Consider the following 23,441-nt stretch of genomic DNA (forward strand, 5'->3'; position numbering starts at 1 on the left):
CTTCTTTCAAATTTCTTTTCTAAAAATGGGAGAGGGGTATTAAACCATGGATCATTACCAAATCTTCAAATTGATCTCCAACATATATTTTACTTGATAAGATGAATTACTAATTTAGAGATCTTTGAAAGAAGACAGGATATTTATTTTAAGAATTAGGGCAACTGTATTTCTCAGCCCTTAAAGCAAACAAACCAACAAAGAACACTCTTGTTTGGAGGACCTATTTAGATTCATATCTAATTTTGTACTGGGCCCAGTTCTTACTTGGAAAGGAGTAAGATATAAATTTTACATGGCCTTTGAAATCACTTAACAGTTTGTAAATCTAGCCTAGAAATTCTGAGCAAAAAGAAATATTAAGAAAATACTACATATCTATAACTTCACCTATATCCTTTTTTATATATCAATATCTATATATCTCTATCTATTACTACCCTTTTCCATCAGATGTCTACTTCTGATATCCCTATTTCTGCCTGGAAGTGGGGGCATGGTGGAAGACCTAGAATGGAACAAGAAGAGTTACACTAAAAGGTAATATAGCTCTAAAGATATCCTGGGTGAAAAGGTGAGGAGGGAGCAGGGCCACAGAGTGTTAGAAACCAAACCAGCCTAAAAAGTATGCAAGTGCAAACCCCTGAGAAATTTCACTTCCTCTGGGCGCCCTGCAAAGCTGAGCCCGGCCCTGCGGCCTGAACTCAGAGCAGCTGTTTCCTGAGACGTGTGCCCCAGCTGCCGTAGGTGGGGAGCGGGCTGCGGAGGGCTGAGCCGGGAGATCAGCTCAGGAAGAACCTCAGGTCCAGAGTGTCCAGGGCTCAGCGGCACCTGTCTGCAGGCGCCTTGGCTTCAGCGCCGCGATGCTGCCTGCAGCGCCGGGCAGGGCGGGCGGGAGCCGCGAGCGGTCCCCCGGTGGCCCAGTGCCCCCAGGTGGGTGTGCGCGCGTTGGGGGCATCTGAGGGGGTGGCGGCCCACGTGGCTTTGGGGCTCGGTGGAGACTGAGAGCCATCAGGTCCACTGAGGCCAGTATGTCTCGGGGTCCAGAGAACCAGAGCTTCCCCCTTCACCCCTGTCTGCCGCTCCCCCGCCGGACAGTCTAACCTCTTTGCTGGGGGATCTGAACATAATCAGGTGTGAGCGCTCTCTGTTCTGGCCGGCGTGCCGCAGCCAGTGTCCTCGACTTCCCAATACCTGGAACTTTACAGAGTACCCGGGACAGGAGCCTTTAGTTTCTAAAATCACCTTGGAACGTGTTTTAAAGTTATGTGTAATCCTAAAAATTCTGTCCACGTGCTACAGCAAAACCTCCTGTTTGAAGCATCCTGTTTACTTGTCCCACCTTACAAAATCCAACCTGGGAAATGCTAGGGTAGATTGGGACCTGCTTATCTAACAGGTTGCTTCATAAACCTCCTCACTCCACAGATTTTGCTAACTTGTCAAAAGGAAAAACCGGTCAACTTGGTTGAATACATAAATGGATTTACAGGTCAAATGAACAGTAAGACATTTGTAGCCAGGTCCTTTTGAAGTATTTCAAATATGATTACAAAAAGTGTGCAGTTTTGTAATTTAAAAAGAAGCCTTGACTTGGGTATCAGGACTACTGGAGAGGCTCACAGTGAGAAGCGTCTGAGTGAAATTCTCTGAATCTGCTGAACAGAATTTCTCATAGCTTCCTATGTAGCATTTTCCAGGTAATATCGTTTTCACTTCAGCCGCTTTCTCTTGGCTAGTGTATTTTTTAATACATAAATTTCAAGAGACTGATTTTTCCGTTAAAATGGGAAGTATATTTGTGAGTGGAAAATTATGAGAAAGGAGTTAGAGCCCACGATATCTTAATATGTCAACATTTTAAATATTGAACATTGACATTCTTGAAAGCTGAGACTCTCAGGGATGGCAGCATCTGCAAATAAACCAGCCATGTCTTTGGGACCTTGACGAGGAGAATTGTTTTGTCCTTTCAGCTTAACAATGACAAATGGAATGGGCTACAATTTATTTCAAACTTCTAGATTGAGAAGTTTAGCCAAAAAATTACTTTTATTTTGCCTGATACTCAAGTAATACTTGGAGGTACTTACTGTTATGAATAATGCTAGGGTGACGTGAACCAATTTTGATCCCATTTGGATTAGTCCTGTTCCTCCCGTGTGTTTTTCCCCATCTCCTTTGGTCCTTCTCAATATGGTGTTGATCACTTGCTTCCTTTACCTCCTGATTTGGTCAAAGTAACAATTTTTTTCATACAGTGAGCTGTCTTTTCATATTAACCTAAGCCCATTCCTAGATATGAGTAGTTTTCTAAGAGAACTCGTTCTTATTAATCCTTGTATTAAATGGAGAGCTTTTTTGTGTCACTTTCTCCTTCGGGCATCTCCATAGCATTATAGACTTTAGCTTAATGTTGTACATTAGGGATCAGTCCAACTGTTTCATTTTAGAGACGAGGAAACTGAGGTGCAGGAGTGATTTGCCCAAAGTCCCATAACTAATAATTATTTAAAGATCATCTACTCATCACCTCACCAGCAATCTTCTCTCTCTCCCATAAGAGTTGGATAGTAATATGAGTCTAAAATGGTAAACACAATCTAAAATGGTAAACGTAGTTTTATGCCTACGAAGATATTATATTTCTAGCATTAAGTATATCGTGTATTGTAATGAGATCCGCGTATGCTGCCATCAGAGATATCTATGAGTATCCAACTTGTCCTTTAGTGATACCCAGTACTAAAACAATGTAAAAATGATGCACAGTGGATAAAAATTCCATTTAGACTGCATTTTCTGATTTATGTTGTAATGGATACTATCCACCAATGTCCAAAAGAGAAATTATTCCTTTGCTTTATTCCAAAACAAGTGATTTTAAAATTTAATTTTAACTGCTATCTTCAATAAGGACTGTTTATTTATTAAATCACAGATTATTCCCCACCCTATAGTTTCGTATTTTTTATTAATACTATTTCGTGCCTCTTATGAAGAGAGTTAAATAAATTATTAGCTTAAAAATGGAAAGCATGTCTCCTGCTTTACCGTGTGCTACATGGTTACATATAACTTGTGAGGAACATGGTGTCGAGGTCTCTCTCCTCTGTCTTGATATTCTTGAAGATTTGAAGCTTTTTACTCTGCCTACAATCTTCCAACATAGCCAACAATCCAGATTTCACCTTCCAAGGAAATACCCTGGTTCTACTCTGGTGACTGTTATGACTTGCTTTCTTCAGACCAGCTGAAAAGGTCCTCATAAGATTACCTTTGCTGAGATTTTAACGTGGGGTAATTTGTTAGGGCACTTTCCCTTTGATTTGAAATAATTCTATAATATTTAATTGCTTAGAATTTAAGGCTGAACAGCAGTGTACTTGGTGTTCTACTTGGGATAGCAGAGGGAGCTATTTTGCCACATCGATCTGGCCACATCGCATGGTGATTGTGCCCTACTTACGATGGCCTCTGGACTCAGATTGCCTCACATCCAGTCTTGCTTCATTGCTTATCTGCTATATGATTTTGGATAAATAACTAAATCTGTCATTATCTCAATTTGTCCACTTAAAAAGCAAAACTGGGGAGAACAGTAACATTAATTTGAATGAGTGGTTTTGAGGATTAAAAGAGAAAATACAAGTGAAGTGCTTTTCAGGATGCCATAGCAAATAGTAATTGCTTAAGACATATTAGCTATTATTTGAATTCTTAGGTCATTGGTCAATAGTGGCATATTTATGTATAAAAGATAGAGTTCTTATTGAGAAACTAATCATGTTGACTTGGGGGGAAACTTAAATGAATGAAGTCATCAAGCTCCCACATCAAAAAAATAGGGAATGTAGTTTCCTGTAGAAAGATACTGCTGTATCCTTGGGACATATTGTGGTTAATTGTTCTGAGAAGAGGAAGAAAAGAAATCCGCAATGAGAAGAATTAAGGACAGGTTGATTAAAATAGTAATAGGCAAGGGCAGTTACAGGAAAAAAATATAATAGAGATTTAATAGGACATAATGAGAGCATGTTTTATTTTCCCATATCACAGAATACCAGTTGTGACCCAATTTAAAAAAAATACACACACACCCACGGTGCCAAAAAAAATGTATACACATTTTAAGAAAGGAAAACACTGTATTAAAATTGTAATACTCAATATATACCGATAACAAAAGATGAATACAAATCATGTCTGACTTCTGCAATTTCAAGAGGTGCTCAAAGTGGTTACCATCAGTGTAATTTTAATACAGTTTTCTCCTTTCTTAAAATGTACATTCATTTTTTTGGACATATATATGTATATATGTCAAACAGAAAATTGCAGGATACCTCATCAAATTATAAGAAGATGGAGAATTTATTTTACCAAAATATTGTGGCTGGGTTAAAAAAAAGTCCAAAGTGAAATAAAGAATATTCCTGCCAAACATAAATCAAGTTTTAAGAATTTAAATGACTGTTACCTGATCACCTAAGTTATAGTAGCTATTTTGTTACTTTCTTTATATATAGTAGACTATCTTACAGTAATTTTAGAGACAGCTATGGAATAAGAATAGGAAGCATAAACATTCCAGAAGTTATTATTTAAAAATAACTTATGTGGCCTTGTAATTCTTTTCTGTTTTAAATATAAAAAAACAATATCTAAGTTTTATTGCAGACATGAAATAGTCCAGGTGGTGAAAATATCAGATATTGCATGGAATTATACCCCTCCTATATTTATTTTTCACTCAGAGAAAAATAATGAGCCTTTTAGACATTTACTACTGGACAGAAATTTCTTTGTTGCTTCCAAGTGCTCTGCATTGAAATAATCCAGAAAGACCACTTCCCTTTGTAATCACGAGAAGTAATTCATCAATGGCTTGTGGTCTTTTGTAAGATTTCCTTTGTATCCAGTTCATTAAAATAAGTTATGTTTTGTCATACTCAACTATGCGTAATATTTTCGTTTCTTTTAAGCTCCTGTAACATTTTTCCATATTAGTAATTCCCATTGCTCTACTTTTATGTGTTTCATTTATAAGGAAGACACACTGAAAAGTACAAGAACAGTTCCTAACATTTACTGTATGCCTCATTTTTGGGGGGATCATGATCCATGCTAAGGACTAAGCATCATCCTTTGGTCAGGATCATGTTCTCATTCTTTCTTTGTTCCATTTTAGCCATAGGATCATATCTAACTTTCAGAAGAATAACATAGTGTCAGGACCACTTGAAATTTTGGCCTTCTTTTAATAGTAACATTATTTTGAATGAGTGGTAGCTTTTAATAGCTACCATTTATCGTGTTCCTACTTTGAATTCATATTACGTGAATATCATATTACCTTGGTAAGTGAGAGCATCAAAAGTTCAGCACCTACTTTGGACAAGATGGTATATTGTTCAGTATAATCACATGCAAATATTTAATAATTCATTGTGTTCTTTTATTTCCTACAAAAACTTTTCTAAACTGTTGAAGATGTAACTTCTAAGTCACCCTGCCTTTTTTAGGGGGAGGGGTGTAGGGTGGAGGGTGGAGAGACACTCCATATTAAAGTGGTGTGATTCTATAAAATCATGTCACTGGAATAACTAATTGCAAAGGATTTCTTGCAACTGTAGAAAGAACCCCTAAGTTTTACACATTTTCTATACTGGTGAATCACATTTTATTTGTATTTAATAGACTGATATAGATAAAAAGTATCAGGAGCTAACTGTACTTTTCGTACAATTAGTGAACTATTAGGTCACTATTGGGAGAGTGAATGAGTTGAAATTGAGGCATAAATCTACTTTGATTTTAATTAATGAGATACTTTCCTTAATCCTCTCATAGCTTTTCAATAAATTTTAGAATGATCACTACTCCAGGCACTTATGTGTAGATTGGAGACCCTTTCTTTATCATGTCCTGTCCATTGATACCCATTTAAAATGAGTAGTCCATGTATCACCCAGATTCTCAGAAACAGTTGCTTGGGCCAAGAATAGATGCTTGATTCAAAGGCAGCCAGCCCATGGACTGCTTAATGGTGGGTGTTGTCTGGCTTTTGAAGATTTGTGGGACTCACCAAAGCTTCTTTCCTTTCAAATGAGATGGAACTTCTTTCCTTTCAAATGAGATGGAACTTGTCCGTGAAATTCAGTGTTTGATGATATACAATAGAGGAACAGCCAGGTTGACTCATGTGCAAGACACATAATTAGAAACATGAGATGAGGGAGTTGAGGAAGACTGAAAGACAGAGGGAATAATAGTCTAAATTTCTGACTTTTCATTTCTAGGCCATGTAAGGCTCAGCTGCACTTGTTTTTCTGATCTTGTCTATCCATGAAAAGCCTATGGTGTCCCTACAATGACCTTCTCTTTACATGAGTGAGTTTAAATGGATTTCTCTTTTTTGGAAAAAGAAGTGTTTGTGTTAGAGTACCTTTATTTCTCAAACACTGCTACTTCTATACCCATAAGCTTCTTCTCTTTTAGAAATTTATTGTTATTGTTAAAATAATGTCTCCTGTGCATTTTCCATCAAAAGTTAAACAATCTCAGAATTAATTCCATTTCTTTTATGCACTGAGAATAGGGTGCCTTGAAGTCCTTAGAGTTTGTGAGGAAATAATTCACTCAAAGGTTAGTATTATAAGAGCTAAGCACTGTTAAGAAGTTCAGAGTTTTGAATTATGTAGTTATAAAATTATAGTATAATATTATAACAGCAGTGTTTTTCATGTTTTTAATAGGATGTTTTTAGTTATCTGAAAAATTTGTAATATATTGTTTCTGACAAATTAAAAACAATGTATTTAAATAGAGGCGTACAAAGTGAGAGAATGCTTATGACATTTATCTTAGTAAAAGTGGAAGAGGAGATATAAAAGTAGTATAATTTACTAGCCGTTACCTTAATCCTCCTGGTATATAAAGAAAAATATTTTCACTAACAGAGAGTTGTGAAAATTTTATACACAGTGTCAGTGGATTAATATCAGTCTGAAGTAACCAGTACAGTACCGCAGAAATTGGTCCTTGGCCAACATACTTTTTAGTAATAAGGTAGAACGTATAGGTATAGTATCTTCATTAAGTTACAGATGATACATTAATAATGGGATTGATGTTCACCTTGGAAAATAAAATCAGAATTCAGTGAACTCTTGCTAAACTGGAGAGATAGGCACAAATTAATGAAGTTGAGGTGTGATCAATTGAGTGTAATGATGTAGGTGAAGGAGTGAGACTCAGAATGACACAAATGTTTCAAGATTTTACAAGTCTTATACTCTCACAGTGTTATGATGAGTGATGGGGAGAGTTGCAAAAGAAACTGGAAAAGTAAACTGAAACTAAATTGTATTAATCTGTGTAAAAATTCCCTTAAGTATAATGAGTAGCTATTGAAGAGTTTTAGAACAGAGGCACGACATGATTAGATTTTATTTTTAGAAGATCACATGAGCTGCTGTTGGCAAAATGAATTAGAGGAGGTCAACAATGGGAGTTTTTGAAAAATTTGGAGATTACCAACCAGTAAAATACAGGGAAAAGTGAACATAATTATTAAGAACCATTACCCTTTAGAGACATAGTAGATATGGAGTCCGAAGGGGAAAGAAAGGTGAAGAATTAATCTTAGGTTTGTGACTTGGAAAACTGGGAGGATCATGAAGTTGTAATTCATTCCAATGGAAGAGATTGAAGGACGAGGAGGAAATAGTGAGGGCATAAGAGAAAACCCAAGTTTCAGTTTTGAATACGTTATATTTAAAGTACCTGAGAAAAGGTCAAGTATTGATGTCAAGTAAGCAATTTGATATTATGATCTGGAGTTCAGAAACGCAATTCAGGCTGAAGATATAAAACTGGGAAAAACCACAGTATTTAAAACTGCATCAGTAAATAAGATAACATAGAAAAGGGTTTAAAGTAAAAGAAGAGATGACTCAGGATAGAGACCTGTGGAAAACACTTAAGTGTTGTTAGAGAAGGAGGAGTTACCCAATGTGATTGAGGGGTGGCTAACAAAGAAAAGAAAAGGAAAACAAAAGAGTATAATGTCAAGAATTCAAAAACAAAATGTTTTGGAAAGGCAAGAGTGGTGAACTGGCTCAAATTATTTGAGTAGGTCAAGTAAGTTGAGGACTGAAATTTACCCAGTATGTTTGGCATTATGAAACGTACAGATGACCTTAGGAAGAGAAATATTATAGTAAGTAGTAGAGGGAATGAAAGCCAGATTGTAATGGTGAAGGTAGATGAGGATATGGTCGCCGTGTAGACAACTTTTGAAAGCATGGCAACCAGAGTATAGAAAGATAGCAGTAGCTGGAGAAGATGTGGCACCATTTGTTGCTTTCCATTTTTTGTAGCACATATAAGTAAAATCATGTGGTTCTTGACTTTTTCTGTCTGACTTATTTTGCTTAGCATGATAATCTCAAGATCAATTCGTGTTTTCAAAAATGGCACTATTTCATCTTTTCTTATGGCCGAGCAGTATTCCATTGTGTATATATACCACATCTTCTTTATCACTCATTGCAGCGTTATTCATAGTGGCCAAGACATGGAAACAACCAAAGAAGGATCTTTCCATAGATGACTAAAGTCAGATAAAGTCAGATCTCCTTCTGTCACCATATATTTGATGTGGCATCAAGGAAAGCATTTTTATTTTTATTCTAAAAATCAGTACTACTATAACAATTTAACTGTATTCAAGAGCTGATGGCATCACACCAAGGGGGATTTGCTTCTATAAAAACTTTTGGAGACAAGTTCTATAAATATCATTAGGAACACATTTTAATGTACAGATTTTCTCATGTGTTTAAGTATCATGTCTCACTTTTCCCCCCTTTCTTCTTTCCTTCTATTTTTTCCTGCTTCTGGAGTGCCTTCTCCACCTTCTCCCCTTCTCCTCCCTTCTCTTCTTAACTTCCCTCATGCGTGCTTTCACACTTTGCATGAATATCAATAGAGAGTAACATATTTTTTCTTATGGAAACTTTGTTTCAATGATAAATAATTCCTTAGTTTTAATTCCTGTTGATTATCCCTTCCTTTTTATCCAATTGGATTCCATGCGTTATTATTACAGTCATACCTTTATGGATAAATGTTTTCAAAAGAGGGATTGCTGGGTCATATGGTAATGCTATTTGTAATTTTTTGAGAAACTTCCATACTGTTTTCCACAGTGCCTGTCCCAATTGACATTCCCACCAGCAGTGTATGAGGGTTCCTTTTTCTCCACAGCCTCTGCAACACTGGTTATTACTTGTCTTATTGATAATAGCCATTCTAACAGGTGTGAGGGGTTATCTCATTGTTTTTGATTTGCATTTCCCTAATAGCTAATGAAGTTGAGCATCTTTTCATATATGTTGGCCATTTGTGTGTCTTCTTGGTAAAAGTCTATTCAGTTCCTCTCCCATTTTTTAATTAGGTTGTTTGTTCAGTTGTATGAGTTCTTTATATATTTTGGATATTTGCTCCTCATTGGAGGTGTTTGCAAATATACTCTCCCACTTGATTGGAAGTCTCTTTGTTTTGTTGATGTGCAGAAGCATTTTAGTTTGATATAGTCCCTTTCATTTATTTTTGCTTTTACTTCTTCCCTTGCCTTTGAGGTCAAATTCATAAAATCCTTTCTAAGAACAAGGTCCATAACTTTAATACCGTACCTATGTTTTTTTCTGTGTATTTTATTGTTTCAGGTCTGATATTTAGGTCTTTGATCCATTTTGAGTTAATTTTGGTACATGGTGACAGATAACTCTCAAGTTTCATTCTTTTGCATGTGGTTTTCCAGTTTTCCCAGCACCATTTATTGAAGAGGCTGTCTTTTCTCCCTTGTATGTTTTTGACTCCTGTGTCAAAAGTTATTTGCCCATATGTATGTGGGTTCATTTCTGGGTTCTAAATACTGTTCCATTAGTCTGTGTATCTGTTTTTCTGCAATGCCATGTTGTTTTGATTATTGTCATTTTGTAGTATAATTTGAAGTCAGGGAATGTGATACCTCTAGCATTGTTCTTTTTTCTTAGGATTGCTTTGGCAATTTTGGGTCTTTTGTGATTCCATACAAATCTGATGATTTTTATTTTATTTATTTATTTTTTTGTATGCCACTGGGGTTTTGATGAGGATTGCATTAAATCTGTGCATTGCCTTGGGTAATATAGCCATTTCAACTATGTTAATACTTCCAATTCACAAAAACAGGTTATCTTTCCATTTTTTGTGTTTTCAATTTCTTTTAATAATGTCTTGTAGTTTTCAGTGTATAGATACTTCACATCCTTTGTTAATTTTATTCCTAGGTATTTTGTTATTTTATTGTAATTGCAAAAGGAATTTTTTTCATTTCTTTTTCTGAAATTTCATTATTAGTACATAGGAATGCAATGGATTTTTGTACATTGATTTTTGTATACTGAGACTTCACTGTATTTATTTAGAGTTTCTAATAGGTTTTGGTTTTGTGTACAAAGAATATGTCATATGCAAAAACTGACAATTTAACTTTGTAAATATAGGTTATGTCTTGAGATTTTAATTTTTTACTGTTGCTTGTTGTGTGTCTATAATTTATTTTTGTGTATAGCATGAGGCTGAAATCCAACTTAATTTTTATTTGTTTAAATCAGGGCAGCCAATTGAGAAATCAGCATTTGTTAAATGAACGCTACTCTTCTTATTGAACTGAAATACCACCATTGCCATATAGCAAGCTTTCACATGTCCTGAAATTTGCATTCTGAATTCTCTGTTCTGTTCCACTGATGTATTTGTTTATTCCCAAGCCAATATCTGCTAAAGAAATCTTCTTTTCTGTAATTTACTTGGCTATTATTAGATATTTGTCATTTCATTCTTTTAGATAGTTTTATCTACTTCTCTTTCTTCCCATGGAACAACTGAGATATTGTTGAACACCTGGTTTAAGAGGATTTAATAGAAAGCAGTCTAGGAGTTTTAACTGGAAAGAACTTTAATATAGGGATTAGGTTTTGAAATAATTGATGTAATTGCTTGGGAGCAACCTCTAGGCTGGGCCACCAGGAAGTTTTCCTAACTGGCCCCCTAGGTAGGGAGGGGTGTGTGTATGGTGGCGGGGGGCGAGAATCTGTTATCACGATAAGGAAGTGAGGAAATCAGGAAGGCACTGAACCAGCTGTTGGCACCTGGAACACACTCGTGTTAGGAACCCAAGACTTTCTGGCTTATGAACTATTTCCTATTTGCTGGATCTGCACCACAAAAATAGATACTTTTTATTCCATTGAGATTGCATTATATTTATACACTGATTTGGGGAGAATCAACTTTAAATGCTAGTAATCTTCCATTGGATTAATTTATGTAGAAATTCTGTGTGTGAAAAGTCCTAGGTTTCAGAAGAAATATACAGTAACTTGGTTTACTTAAATCAAATGACAAAGTTGGAAACTTTCCACTCGCTTGTGTTACCATCACATGAAGGTTGAATTTTCCTGATGTGGTTCTATGAGCGAATGTAACACAATATTGCTTTCTATATTTAAAATGTCTTTCCATGTAATGTTTTTTTATCACAAAATTAGTTCCTTGAATTATTAGTTAATTAAAAAATGTGACTTCTGCATTGAGATTATGGAAAGGAAATTATCTAATATTTTATTAGTATTAAAATGTCTAAGATGTTAAAATGAAAAAAAAGGTCATGCCTTTTAAAAAGAAATTTAAGATAGATCTTTCAATATGTATATAGAATTGAAGGTTATAATATGTCAAGATTTTTATTTGTATTATGGACCAGTCGAACAAATCTGCTAATCTCTCACCTGTTTTCCTACACATTTTTTTTCCAATTCAACATTGATAAATGTTATTTTAAAAGGTACTTGATGCTCCAAGTTGCGTTTGCATTCATGGGTTGATCATCTATACTGATACCTCTATCTGTATTGACATAACTGTGGCATCTGTCATTTACTTGTGTGACTTCGAGCAGAGTACTTATCCAAGTACTTATCCACTTTCCTTATATCTGAAATGGATAACTTGTTTAATAGAGACATAATAATGATTAAATATAAATCTGTGTATAAAATGACTGGAGCATTCATAGTAGGTATTTAGCAAATGGCAAATATTATTACTTTCAGCATAAGCTGGTATTCACTTGTCACTTTTATTAGAAGGGATGTGTTTACATGGCTCATTATCTGCATATCTAGTGTCGCATACATAGGAATCTCAGGATTGAGATCCTTATGTAAAAGTTCTTCCAGTTCTGTTTAATTTTTCTCATCACTATATTTAACACAATAATATCTCTAACATACATTTCTCTGGGTACTAACTATGAATTGAATTTGATGAAACCTATGATATGCTATGAAAGCAAATGACATGGTGCTACATGTGAAAATTGTGTGTTGTCTTCAAGGATAATAGTTAATGAGTAAAGAACATTTATTTTCCCCATTTTGAGAATTTAATTCTCTTTAGACATCATACTTTTCAAAATAAAAATGTGGTTAATTTTTATTTGTTTGGTTTTGCAGGAGACTTAGTTTACAACTATATCATCTAGTATCCCCCTGCCCCGTCACAAAAAACAACTCATGACAAAAACTGGATCGCAGTGGAATTGACTCAGAGTCTCCACTTTTTGATAAAAGCATTTCTAATAACATTATAGAGGTAAAAGTAATAGTTGAGATATAGGTGAAGCTATAGTGATATATCCAGAACTGTTTAAATTGTATCTGAACAATTTATTCCCTATAGAGTATGAATCTATATAGTGTCTCACCTGGATCTTTGCAGGGTAGCAGAATTACAGAAAGATCTCCCTAAGCATATTTCTAGTTCTGAGTAAACTATGGGTAATTATAAAATATTTGTAACTATAGAAAGAAAGGGATGACTTTTCCATTTCTTTTACCAGGGTCAGATTGCTGAGAAATTAGCAATTACATTTCATTTTTGCTTCTTCTTAGGAAAACATAGAAGATTCATTAAAAAGTATGTCCATATGTATTATTACAAGTATTATATGGCCCTTTAGAATTATTCTCTGATCTGCTGCGTATAAAAATCTAGGCTTAGGTTCCTCATTCTGAGTTCAAAGCCTAGCTGCCTCACTTAATAGTTAGTTGTATGACTTTAGGTAACTCTGTTACAAGACCTCTGTGTACCTCATACTGAAAATATGCAAGATCATTTAATAATATTTGCAGCATAGTAGGTGCTCTGTAATTAATTGATAGTTATCATGGGTGTTGTTATGTGAGTAGGTGTGTGGCCATGTGAGACATTATGAAGGGTGGCATACTTTTCTTGCCTGAGACCACTATCTAGAAAACATGAACTCATACTTCCAGGGCTTTATTCCTTTAGTACTATGTTGCCCAACCTGTGTTCTGTGGTATATATGTTCCTTGGAAAAAAGTGTTCTGTGGTGAAACAAGTTTTGAATATGCATATTATAGCATTCCAATCAAATGAGAAATTCTGCGACTGTGAATAACAATGCATCTTCAATTTTTTTGAATTCATTTTTTCACAAATATGTTTAACCATGGGAGTGTTATCATCCCGACACTGATAGAGAAACAAGTTCTTTTGCACAAAGTTATCATCCCTGTTAAACAGCAAATAATTCTCGAGAGCATAGTTCCTTCAGCCAGAGATTGGTAGCACTGCTTCTCGCTATGTTTTCCTCTTCATATCATTGTGTAAATAAAGTTTTGATCCTTTACTGATGATGACCACGTTTTGAAAAAATGAGAGGCAGGGAGGCTTATAATTGGAATAGAAGCTGACGGGGCTGTAGAGTAGGGAAAATGACATTGGTAGGCTGAGTAGGGAACATAAAATTTACCTCTCTCTTTAATTCTCTTCTGATTAATCCAACCATTCAAGTGGGAGGTTTGATCATGGAATCTGCTAGAGAAAGTGGGAGGAAAATCAGAAGGTAGTTATCTGTTAGGGAAAGCACAGTGTGTGAATGAAATTGAACTAGGAAAGTGCACAGGGAATTCTAATATAAGAATATATTGGAGTGTGTCTGTCTATGCAGTTGATATTTAAGTGGCATGTGTGCATCTATCTCAACTGAGCAAATGATTTTACAGATATTTTCACATTATACTATGTAAACTTACCACTGTGTCAATAATCATGTAAGCTATGTAAGTGGCTTCGTGTTATTTAATTATTAGTATTTCATTAATCAAAATATTCCAAAATTAAGAGCAACTTGACTACGTGGTCATAAACAGATTGCTTCCAGGTAATGTGCAGAGAGATAAGCACATTAATACCGTGTTTCCCTGAAAATAAGACCTCACCGGAAAATAAACCCTAACATGATTTTTCAGGATGACATTCCTTGAACATAAGCCCTAATGTGTCTTTTGGAGCAAAAATTAATATAAGATCCGGTCTTATTTTCGAGGAAACACAGTAGATGCTTGCTGATTAGCTAGATCAGAGTGACATTAGAGGATCATTTTACGTTTCTTTTCCTTCTACCCTTCTACCCTTCAATAACCACCCTGGTTTGGGTATTTGTTTTTTAGTTGTTTGGTTTGTAGAAGTGCTTCCTTTCATGAAAAAAATCTTAAAAATTCATGGACACTTTTACGCAAAGGTAATGTTAAGGCATTTTCAATATTAAATTAACTTTTAATCTGATGACACGTAGTTTAGTTATTTTTACCTAGATTTCTATAACCTTTTAATATAATTAGAATGTTTAGCTAATGAAAATATCATCTGGGGCAAACAGAGAGAAAAAGTATGATTGAAGTCTAAAAGTAAATGAAATTTAATATCCTCCAAGTATGTCTAGAAGATTAAATCACTTTTTAGTATTCTTTTTTCTAAAATAATACATGCACATAAATATCTAACAAAAACTTTTAAAAGATAGAAAAAAGTAGTGAATGTACTCCTAGTTTTTATTTTTCTATGTCTACTTTGAGAGTTTCACTTGTTCAGCTTTGTAGTTTTAATATATTTAGTATTTGTATGTGCACTTTAAAATTACATTAATATGGCCATTTGGTGATGTGTCATTCATAAATATTTCAGTTTTGCTCTCTCTGCATATAAACCTATTACAGAATGTTTAAAAACAAAAGAAAACAAAAAAGGAAAATCCACAGTGATTTATTAGATAAAAGAATAGATCATCCTATATACAAGAGTATTAATTAATACAAAGACTGAAGAGTTCTTTTCACTTTTCATTTTTTTACATTTATTTTTCAATTAGCTGACAAACACTGTTATATTAGTTTACATCCCTGTGATTATTCATATAACTGTACTTCTTAATCCCTTTCACCTTTTCCACCCATCTGCCAACTCCCTCCCATCTGGCGACCAACAATTTGTTCTCTTTATCTATGAGTTGTTTCTGTTTTGTTTGGTTGTTTATTTTGTTTTGTTTTGTTTTGTTTTAGATTCCACATATAAGTGAAATCAGATGGTATTTAAGACTGAATAGTATTTAATATCATACACAATAGTTTTTTGGGTAGCATTGGCTTTGGCAAACAACTACAGGGTCAAGTCCTGGCTCTGTCACTAAGGAACCTTTGCAAGCCATACAACCTCTCTGACGCTCAGGGGACATTATGTATATTGATGGTCACATTAATTATTCAGGAGAATGATTGGTTCATAATAATAGTTCAATTAATATCTCTATCTTCAAAGGAAAACACTGCAAAAATTAAAATTGCTTCCTCTGAGTATTTGAGATTGAGGTTATTTATCAAGAAAGATTGGACTAATGCCTCTATAGCCATGTGCAGGAGTAATTATCCTTCATTCATTCATTCTTCAAACACTTATTCTTGATCTCCTGTGCTGGATTCAAGGAATATACAAAAAGGAGACTCCAGCCCTCAGGAACTGTATTTAAGTAAAACATGGATGGGACAATCTGAATGGCTGTATTTCTTTTTAGATTCATTCTAATTCAACATCAGAAGACTCAAAAAACTTCAGCCTGCTGAGATCTGAATAATTCAGTCGTGAGCACTCGTTGGCAGGGGCAAGCAAGAGCTAAGAGTGTTTTCTCTGAGTACTGGGGGTAACTCCTGATGCGTAACTGCTGTTCCAGAAAGTCACTACTCATTTCAGAATGCAGTCATGAGTACAGTCCCCTGGGACAATGTTTTGCAAATTTCAGCCATTCTCATAAGACCTTCCTCAATTTTTGGCTATGCTACCATCCTCTTGATTAAGAAAAATTTTTCTTTAAAGTAACTTTCTTTTAGCTTAAATATAATGTATTTAAAAGAACATTTATATTAGTACCAGAAGTGAAAAATTGTTGTCACTTGCCATAAATAGAAGAGGAAGCATACAACTAAACAGTTTAAAAGTAAAGCAGTGTTCAAAAATTGTAGCTAAGGACAGGCTCTGGGCACACAGATCACTCTCTCTTTGATAGAGGTGGAGTTGATGAAGTCACGAGAGCTTCAAACTGAGACAACATCCTTGAAGTAATCAGGACTGGAGAAGTTTTCTCCCTTTATGACTCCCTGTCATTGTGTCTCCAGAAGTTCGCATCCCACCCACTGGCAAACACTGTCTCCAAAGGAACATTTCACTTTCCAGAAGATTGAAACAAACTTTTATTTAGCACTTACAGATGTCAAGCACTAGGGGAAATGCTGTACATACTTTGTCTCATTTCATTCTCATAACTGACTTCTTAAGTGGTGGTATCCAAATGTCAGCAGTGAGAATTTCAGGCTCAGGGAGAGAAGTTATCTGCTTGAGGCCTGCTGAAGTTGGACTCCAGGACAGCCTGACTCTGAAGCATGGCCTTTTTAACCACTAGATGACTCTGAAATGAACTCATTTTAATTTCACACAAGCACATTTATACACCTGTATACCAGAATGGTATTCCTCCCGTATGGACATTTCCATTATTTTTTTTTAATCAATAAACGAGCCATGTATAAAAAAACGTCATTTTAATAGAAAAATATTAAATGTAAATATAAAACATAAAAGATGATATAATTATCTATTAATAGATTGACTTAGAAATATTCTTTACAAGGGAATAAACAAACAGTTTCCCACTAATAATCATAAAATTTAGAAAGTTTGCCACTTTCAAGGTCCTTGGAGGTGAATGAAATAATACCATGTTGCCCTGAAAATAAGACCTAGCCAGACCATCAGCTCTAATGCGTCTTTTGGAGCAAAAATTAATTTAAGACCAGGTATTATATATTATATTATATTATATTATATTATATTATATTATATTATATTATATTATAGTATATTATGCCTGGTCTTATTTTAATATAAATGTTCTTATATTAAATTGATATATTAAATGTTATATTAAATATAACATTTAATATAAATGTTCTTATATTAAAATAAGACCGGGTCTTATATTAAGTTTTGCTTCAAAAGACGCGTTAGAGCTGATGGTCCAGCTAGGTCTTATTTTCGGGAAAACACTGTAGGAAGTGAAATATCCACAATGAAATGCTAGAAAAACAGTGTCTTTAATGAAGGCCGTTACGGTATTTAAAAATCAGCAAAGCTGTAATACAGGTGTGATTAAAATATATTGTAAAATGCTTGCAATAAAGAATGCAAGGCTAATAATCTGTATCTGTCTAATGCATTGCATCTTCAAAGGAATTTTCAACCCCCTACTAATTGACTGTTAGAAAATTATTCTAATGTAGCATTTACTTTGACTCAGTGAGAAATCTAAACAGTGATCACTTAAGCTATTTAGTCAGGGTTATACTACAAACGCTGCATGAGGAGAAACAGAAAGTACATCGCACATATATCTATTTTACTTTGGCAGGCTTTAGGAAAGGAAGATTGAAGGAACTAGAGCAGAAAGCAGTGTTCAGGTGTTGTGGTAGACAGAGTAATGGCTCCCCAAAGGTGTCTACATCCTAATTCCCAAACTTGTGAATATGTTAGGTTGCATGGCAAGGAGGAATCAATGTGGCAGATAGAATTAAGACTGCTAATCAGTTTACTTTGAGATGAAGAGAGTATCATGGATTATTTATGGGAGATCAATGTAATGACAAGGGTCCTTAGAAGTGACAGAGGAAGGCAGAAGAGGGAGAACCAGTGACACGGCAGCATGAGGAGGCCTCAGTCCAATGTTTTTGGCCTGAAAATGGAGGAATGGGGCCATGAACCAAGAACTGTGGATGACTTCTAGAAGCTAGAAAATGCAAGCGAATGGATTCTTCCCTAAGGCCTCCAGAAGGAACATATCCCTGCCAATGTCTTAATGTTAGCCTAGTGAGACTCATTTCAGACTTCTAATTTCCAGAACTGTAAAATAACAAATTTCAATTGCTTTTAAGCCGCTAAATTTGTAGTAATATTTTACAACAGCAATAGAAAGCTAATAAAGATTTTGAAACACACATGTACTTAACAGGGCAAAGAATAACTTAAATGCCCCAGAGAGGACTTTATTCATCAGTCAGTCATTCATACACCATCAGTCTAGTTAAAACACTGGAGCTATTACCATGTAGAAATAGCTCTTATAAAATATGAAGAGCTTGTCAACGTTATGTAGTCATCCTCGGCAAGATATACATACTTATTCATTATTAGAGCATCTCTCTGGAAACACTGTTGTTTTAAAGGCAAAATAAAATAGCAAGTCCCATCATTTGTGGCTTTCACATTTGCTATGTATTCACATTCAGTGGTTTTACACATTTAGTAATTCTTGCCATGAATGCTACTAGCTACTGCTGCTATTACAATTCTCACTAGTACAATTATGGCGAGGTGTTTACTTTTTCACTGCCTCAGTCAACACGAGTGCAAAATGGGATAAGAAGAGCACTTATGCACAGGGTTGTTATGAGTTTAAAAGAAGTCAATGCTTGGAAAACACCCAAACAGTCATTGGTACATACTAGGCACGTGCTTCATTTTGGTAGTCTTTATTATAATTATATTGTCGTCATCATCACTGCCATACATATCAGTGAATGGTGCGTGCCAGCCCCTAACCTGGTATATAGGCTTCATATTTTATCTCTAGGAATTAGGGATCAGTATCTCCTTTTTCTCAGGTAAAGAAACTGAAACAACTTAATCAAGAAACAAGTTAACCAGGTTGAAGAACTTTTAAATGATGGTGTGAGGATTGTTCCTGAAATATTTGGCTAAACTTCTACTAAGCTTAGTGCTAGACACCATCTGCTTCCGTTACATAAAGCCCTATTGCATCCCACCCCCGCAAGGGACAAAAATATTCTGAGAAACAACTGGTTTAGATGAGTATTTCCTGTAAAAGGTCACTAATATTTTGTAGTATCATTTTGTTTTACTCTCTGAGAACATGAATCATTTTTAACCCTGGTAGGAAATTATCTTAAGATCCTTTTCTCTTAATGATAAAAATACGGTTGGAGTCAGGCTGGTTTGCCATGAATTGAACCATATGGGATAATTTTTAAGGGTATTTTCTTATAAAAGTAATATATGTGAATTAGAGAACATTTGAAAATAGACAATAATATGAGTAAAATTATAATATACCACAGTCCTCCACTCAGAAATAAGTGTTAATAATATTTGTCTTAATTTGTGAGTTTGTACACATATAAAAGAGCTCACATTGTATATATGGTTTTGTAATGTTCAGTGTGGATTGAACATTTATTTATAATATGTTTTCAGATTTCTTTTTATGTCAAATAGGGATATTTTATAAAATTTAGATCTTTTTGATTATGAATTGCCAATTCTGCATTTTCTGACTGTTAAAGATTTATTTATACTTTATTTCCAAGATAATACTTTTACACTAATCCTAAAATAAATAAGGTTAGCAGACTCTTTAACCACAGGTCTTAATGAGATATTAACATAAATTATCTTTTGTTAAGATAATTTTAAAAAGTTCATTTTCTTTTTATAATATATAAGTCCCTTTAAGGGCAGGAACTGTATGTACCTCGTAATCTTTGTATCTCTTAAAATCTGAACAACTGTTTTTTACAGTAATCACTAAATGATTATTAAGTAAACACATAGAAATATATAAATGATTAGGGAATTGATATTGAGGTATTTTTTATCAACATTAAGATACTTATCAATGATTATGATAAATCATTGTGTTGAATTTCAAAATACCTGATCCGAAAATCCAAGTGATGAGTGAGAACAATATATAAAATGTTAGTAGTGGGGATCAGGAACATAGACAGTTAGGCCGTTTATCTGTTAAATATGACTGTATGAAGAATTTCCAATGAATGAGCTGTATTATTTATCTCTGTTTTTAAGTATCTGTTGCTGATTTTCAACTTTACTTACAATTGTAAACTACACTAAGACGCAGGAATCCCTCAAATTCAAGTGGTAAAAATTTTAAATACTGTTAGTATCTTATACTTACAAACTCAGAAAAAATATGGGAAAACTAAATATTTGGATTGCTATTTCTGTACACTGTGTGTGAATGTAAGTAATTATGTAAGAATCAGATTCGATAAATAAAATGGATTACTAGGGTTGTTTAAGAATACCTTTAAAACATTTATTTTCATGTATTCTTGGCATAACTTTATCTTTGAAACTTTTATATGGTTTAGAGCTTAAGTTTGTGATGGACAGTATCCTTTTACATTTTAATAGCAGAGAAGAAATATAGAGACAACTGTAATAATTCTTCCTGGTTCTTCATATTCTAAATTCATATTTCTTTGTCTGGAAGTTCACTTTTTTATAAGAATTCATGCATAGATCTTATTATATTAGATACTTTGAAAGGTCAAATTATTAATGAACACAGCCCCATCAGGAATTCCCAACGCTTTATGATTTCAGTTTAGAACAGTTTAGTATTCAATCCTGTACAAAATATTAGCCATGGGTAAAGTAATTGAACATTAATTTTTTTTTAGCTTTGGCTTTTGTATCCAAATTAGTGCCTGAGTTCTGGGTTCTTAATTTTCTTAATATGACACCTGGAGCATGGGAATTAATAATAGTAAAAAATCAACTTTTATTAAAGTGAGCATAAAATGTAATACTTAGAATTGCTTTTATTTAACCACATATTTTATTATAAAATTCCCTGCCCCTCCCCCAAATCACAATCTATATCTTTATCATTTCGGCTTACATCGTAAACACACTATTCACTTCAGAACTGAAATCTAAATTTTAGATACATAATTTCAACTATTGTGTTCTTGGCCTGGAAATAGGCAATTTGGCCCTCATATGACAAACAAAATCAGGCAGATTTCAATCAAGTGAATGATTGTAGTGAATTGAATTATTCATATGTATTCATTCCTTAATAAATAACATTATAAACCATTTGGCCTTCTTTTTCCCCCCCATTTAGAAAGCCTAAAATCTTTATTTTCTTTTTTTATATCAGTAAAACTTGAGAGATAAAAATTATAGCTGCAATCATCCAATATGGTACTATAAATACTATCAGTATAAAAAAACTAGAGCAGTTCTCAAAATTGAGTGAACTTAAAAATTAGCCAGGTGCTTAGTTACATGATGGATAATTCTTTCCTGGGCCCCAAACACAGGAAATTCTGATTCTATGAAGCTCCCAAAGTGGTTCTGACACAAGTAGGCTCTGGACCACAATATAAGAAGAGAATGGAATCACAATAGGGCAACGTAGCTGTTAACAAATGATGAACAGAGCTGAGGACCTTTCTAGAGACACCCAGTATTTGATCACTTGCTATTGTGTGAGCTGTACCCAGAGGTCATGTTTGCTGTGAGCATGGGCCCCAGGAGGCCTTGCCTTACCTCTGGGAGTCGTAAGATACACTTTGCTAGGTCAGCCATTTCCCTTCTGGACAAAAATGGCTGCAGAAGATGCAGATGCCAGGAAGGGGTGGGGGTAACATGCTTCCTGGTATTGCTTTCAACAAATGTGTAGAAATTCATCCATTCTTTGTTTCAATATGTACATATTTTCTAGTATATACCCATTTCTAAGCTATTTTACAATCCCCACAGTAGGATGTAAGATAAACTTCCCACACGAGGGTTTTGCTAATGGTGTGCTCTGACTCAGTTATAGTCTCATAGTGTGACATCATATTCTGCACATAAAAAACTGTTGAAAAACATTGGTTTCTAAATGATAATCAAGTGGAATCGGATTCCACTAGTGTTTGAGGACATGGAGTGGATTTACCTTATCCTTGATTTATATACTTCAGTAATAGAGACTAAAAAGCATCCATTCCCACAGTTAGATCTGCTTGAAGTCCATGAAAGGAGTTTAGGAAGAAAAACAAACTATTTGGTCATTGCTCTCAAGCCATGATAAGGTGTACTTTCTTTTTTTCTTCCACCCCTGCCCCATCTTGTGCTTTGGAAAGAAGAGGTAGGAGTGGGAAGTGAGGGAAAACAAAGAATTGAGGGAATGCCAACATTCTTTTTTCAGAACTAGGACAGCAAAATTAGATTTGCCAGTGGAACAGAAATTCTCTTTTTAATCTGATCAACTGATTATATGCTCTTGTCCATTGGGAATTTCAGGGAAGGGGTTGCAGTTTTATTTCATTTTCTCAATAATATTACTGGCAGTATGGCTGGATACCCAAACTAGAGTTGACAATAGATGGTGTGAATTGTGAATTTAAGCCCTGCTTCCTGACTCACTGTTGATATGATCTTGGGCAAGTCTCTCAAACTTTCCAACTTGTGTCTTCAGTTTAAATTTTTGTTTTTGAGTTAAATTGAGGCAAAATACTTTTCTTAAAACTGTAGCATGCAGCATAAAAACACACAATAATGTATTACTATTGTATTACTAATGTATTACTATTATTACTATTGAGTGGAATTTCAGTGTATGTGTCACATTCACAATCAAGTGTTCAGCCACTTTTAAGTAAAGGAAAACTCAAGGGCTTGTATTGGGAATGGGGTGGGGATGGAACGATAAATAGGCCACTTCAATGCTTAAGTTGTTTAGCAATTGAGAAATAAGACAAAAGAATAAGTCAGAGGGGAAATCAAATGTTGCCTTTGATGAAGTTCACATTGGCTAATGTGGTGTGTATCTGTTAGAAAGTGGAGTTTGCAATGTGAAATCTCAAAATTAGAGGTACCCACTCAAACACAGAAGACCTTAGACCACAAACCAAGGAAGCTTAACAAAACCACAGTAGGTAAGAATTAGGATGCTGGTTTCAAGCTTATCCTGTATCCTGTTCCCCAGTGACATCCACTAGGTCTTTCAAAGAAGATAGAATTTTCAGAATAGAGATGTACTAAAATTATTATTCACTAGTTAATATAGATTTGTATCAAATCTGACTTCATATATTTTTAGATTTAGGTAACATGGGTACATACATAACATTTAATTAAGTTTAAAAGATATTTTAAAC

The 23,441-nt window shown here is 34.6% G+C and overlaps 1 protein-coding gene across 3 annotated transcripts in view; it reads left to right on the forward strand.

Annotated features, from left to right (window-relative positions):
* The first annotated feature begins 721 nt into the window (after positions 1–721).
* Positions 722–23,441, forward strand: part of BANK1 (B cell scaffold protein with ankyrin repeats 1) — a 328,432-nt gene continuing 305,712 nt past the window's right edge. For all 3 annotated transcript variants that reach the window (XM_033105338.1, XM_033105337.1, XM_033105339.1), the window contains exon 1: positions 722–933. In XM_033105338.1, coding sequence (XP_032961229.1) covers positions 864–933 — 70 coding nt within the window. In that variant the 5' untranslated portion in view covers positions 722–863. The remainder of the gene's footprint in view (positions 934–23,441) is intronic.

The sequence above is a fragment of the Rhinolophus ferrumequinum genome, chromosome 5 (assembly GCF_004115265.2).
Source record: "Rhinolophus ferrumequinum isolate MPI-CBG mRhiFer1 chromosome 5, mRhiFer1_v1.p, whole genome shotgun sequence".
Taxonomy (NCBI): domain Eukaryota; kingdom Metazoa; phylum Chordata; class Mammalia; order Chiroptera; family Rhinolophidae; genus Rhinolophus; species Rhinolophus ferrumequinum.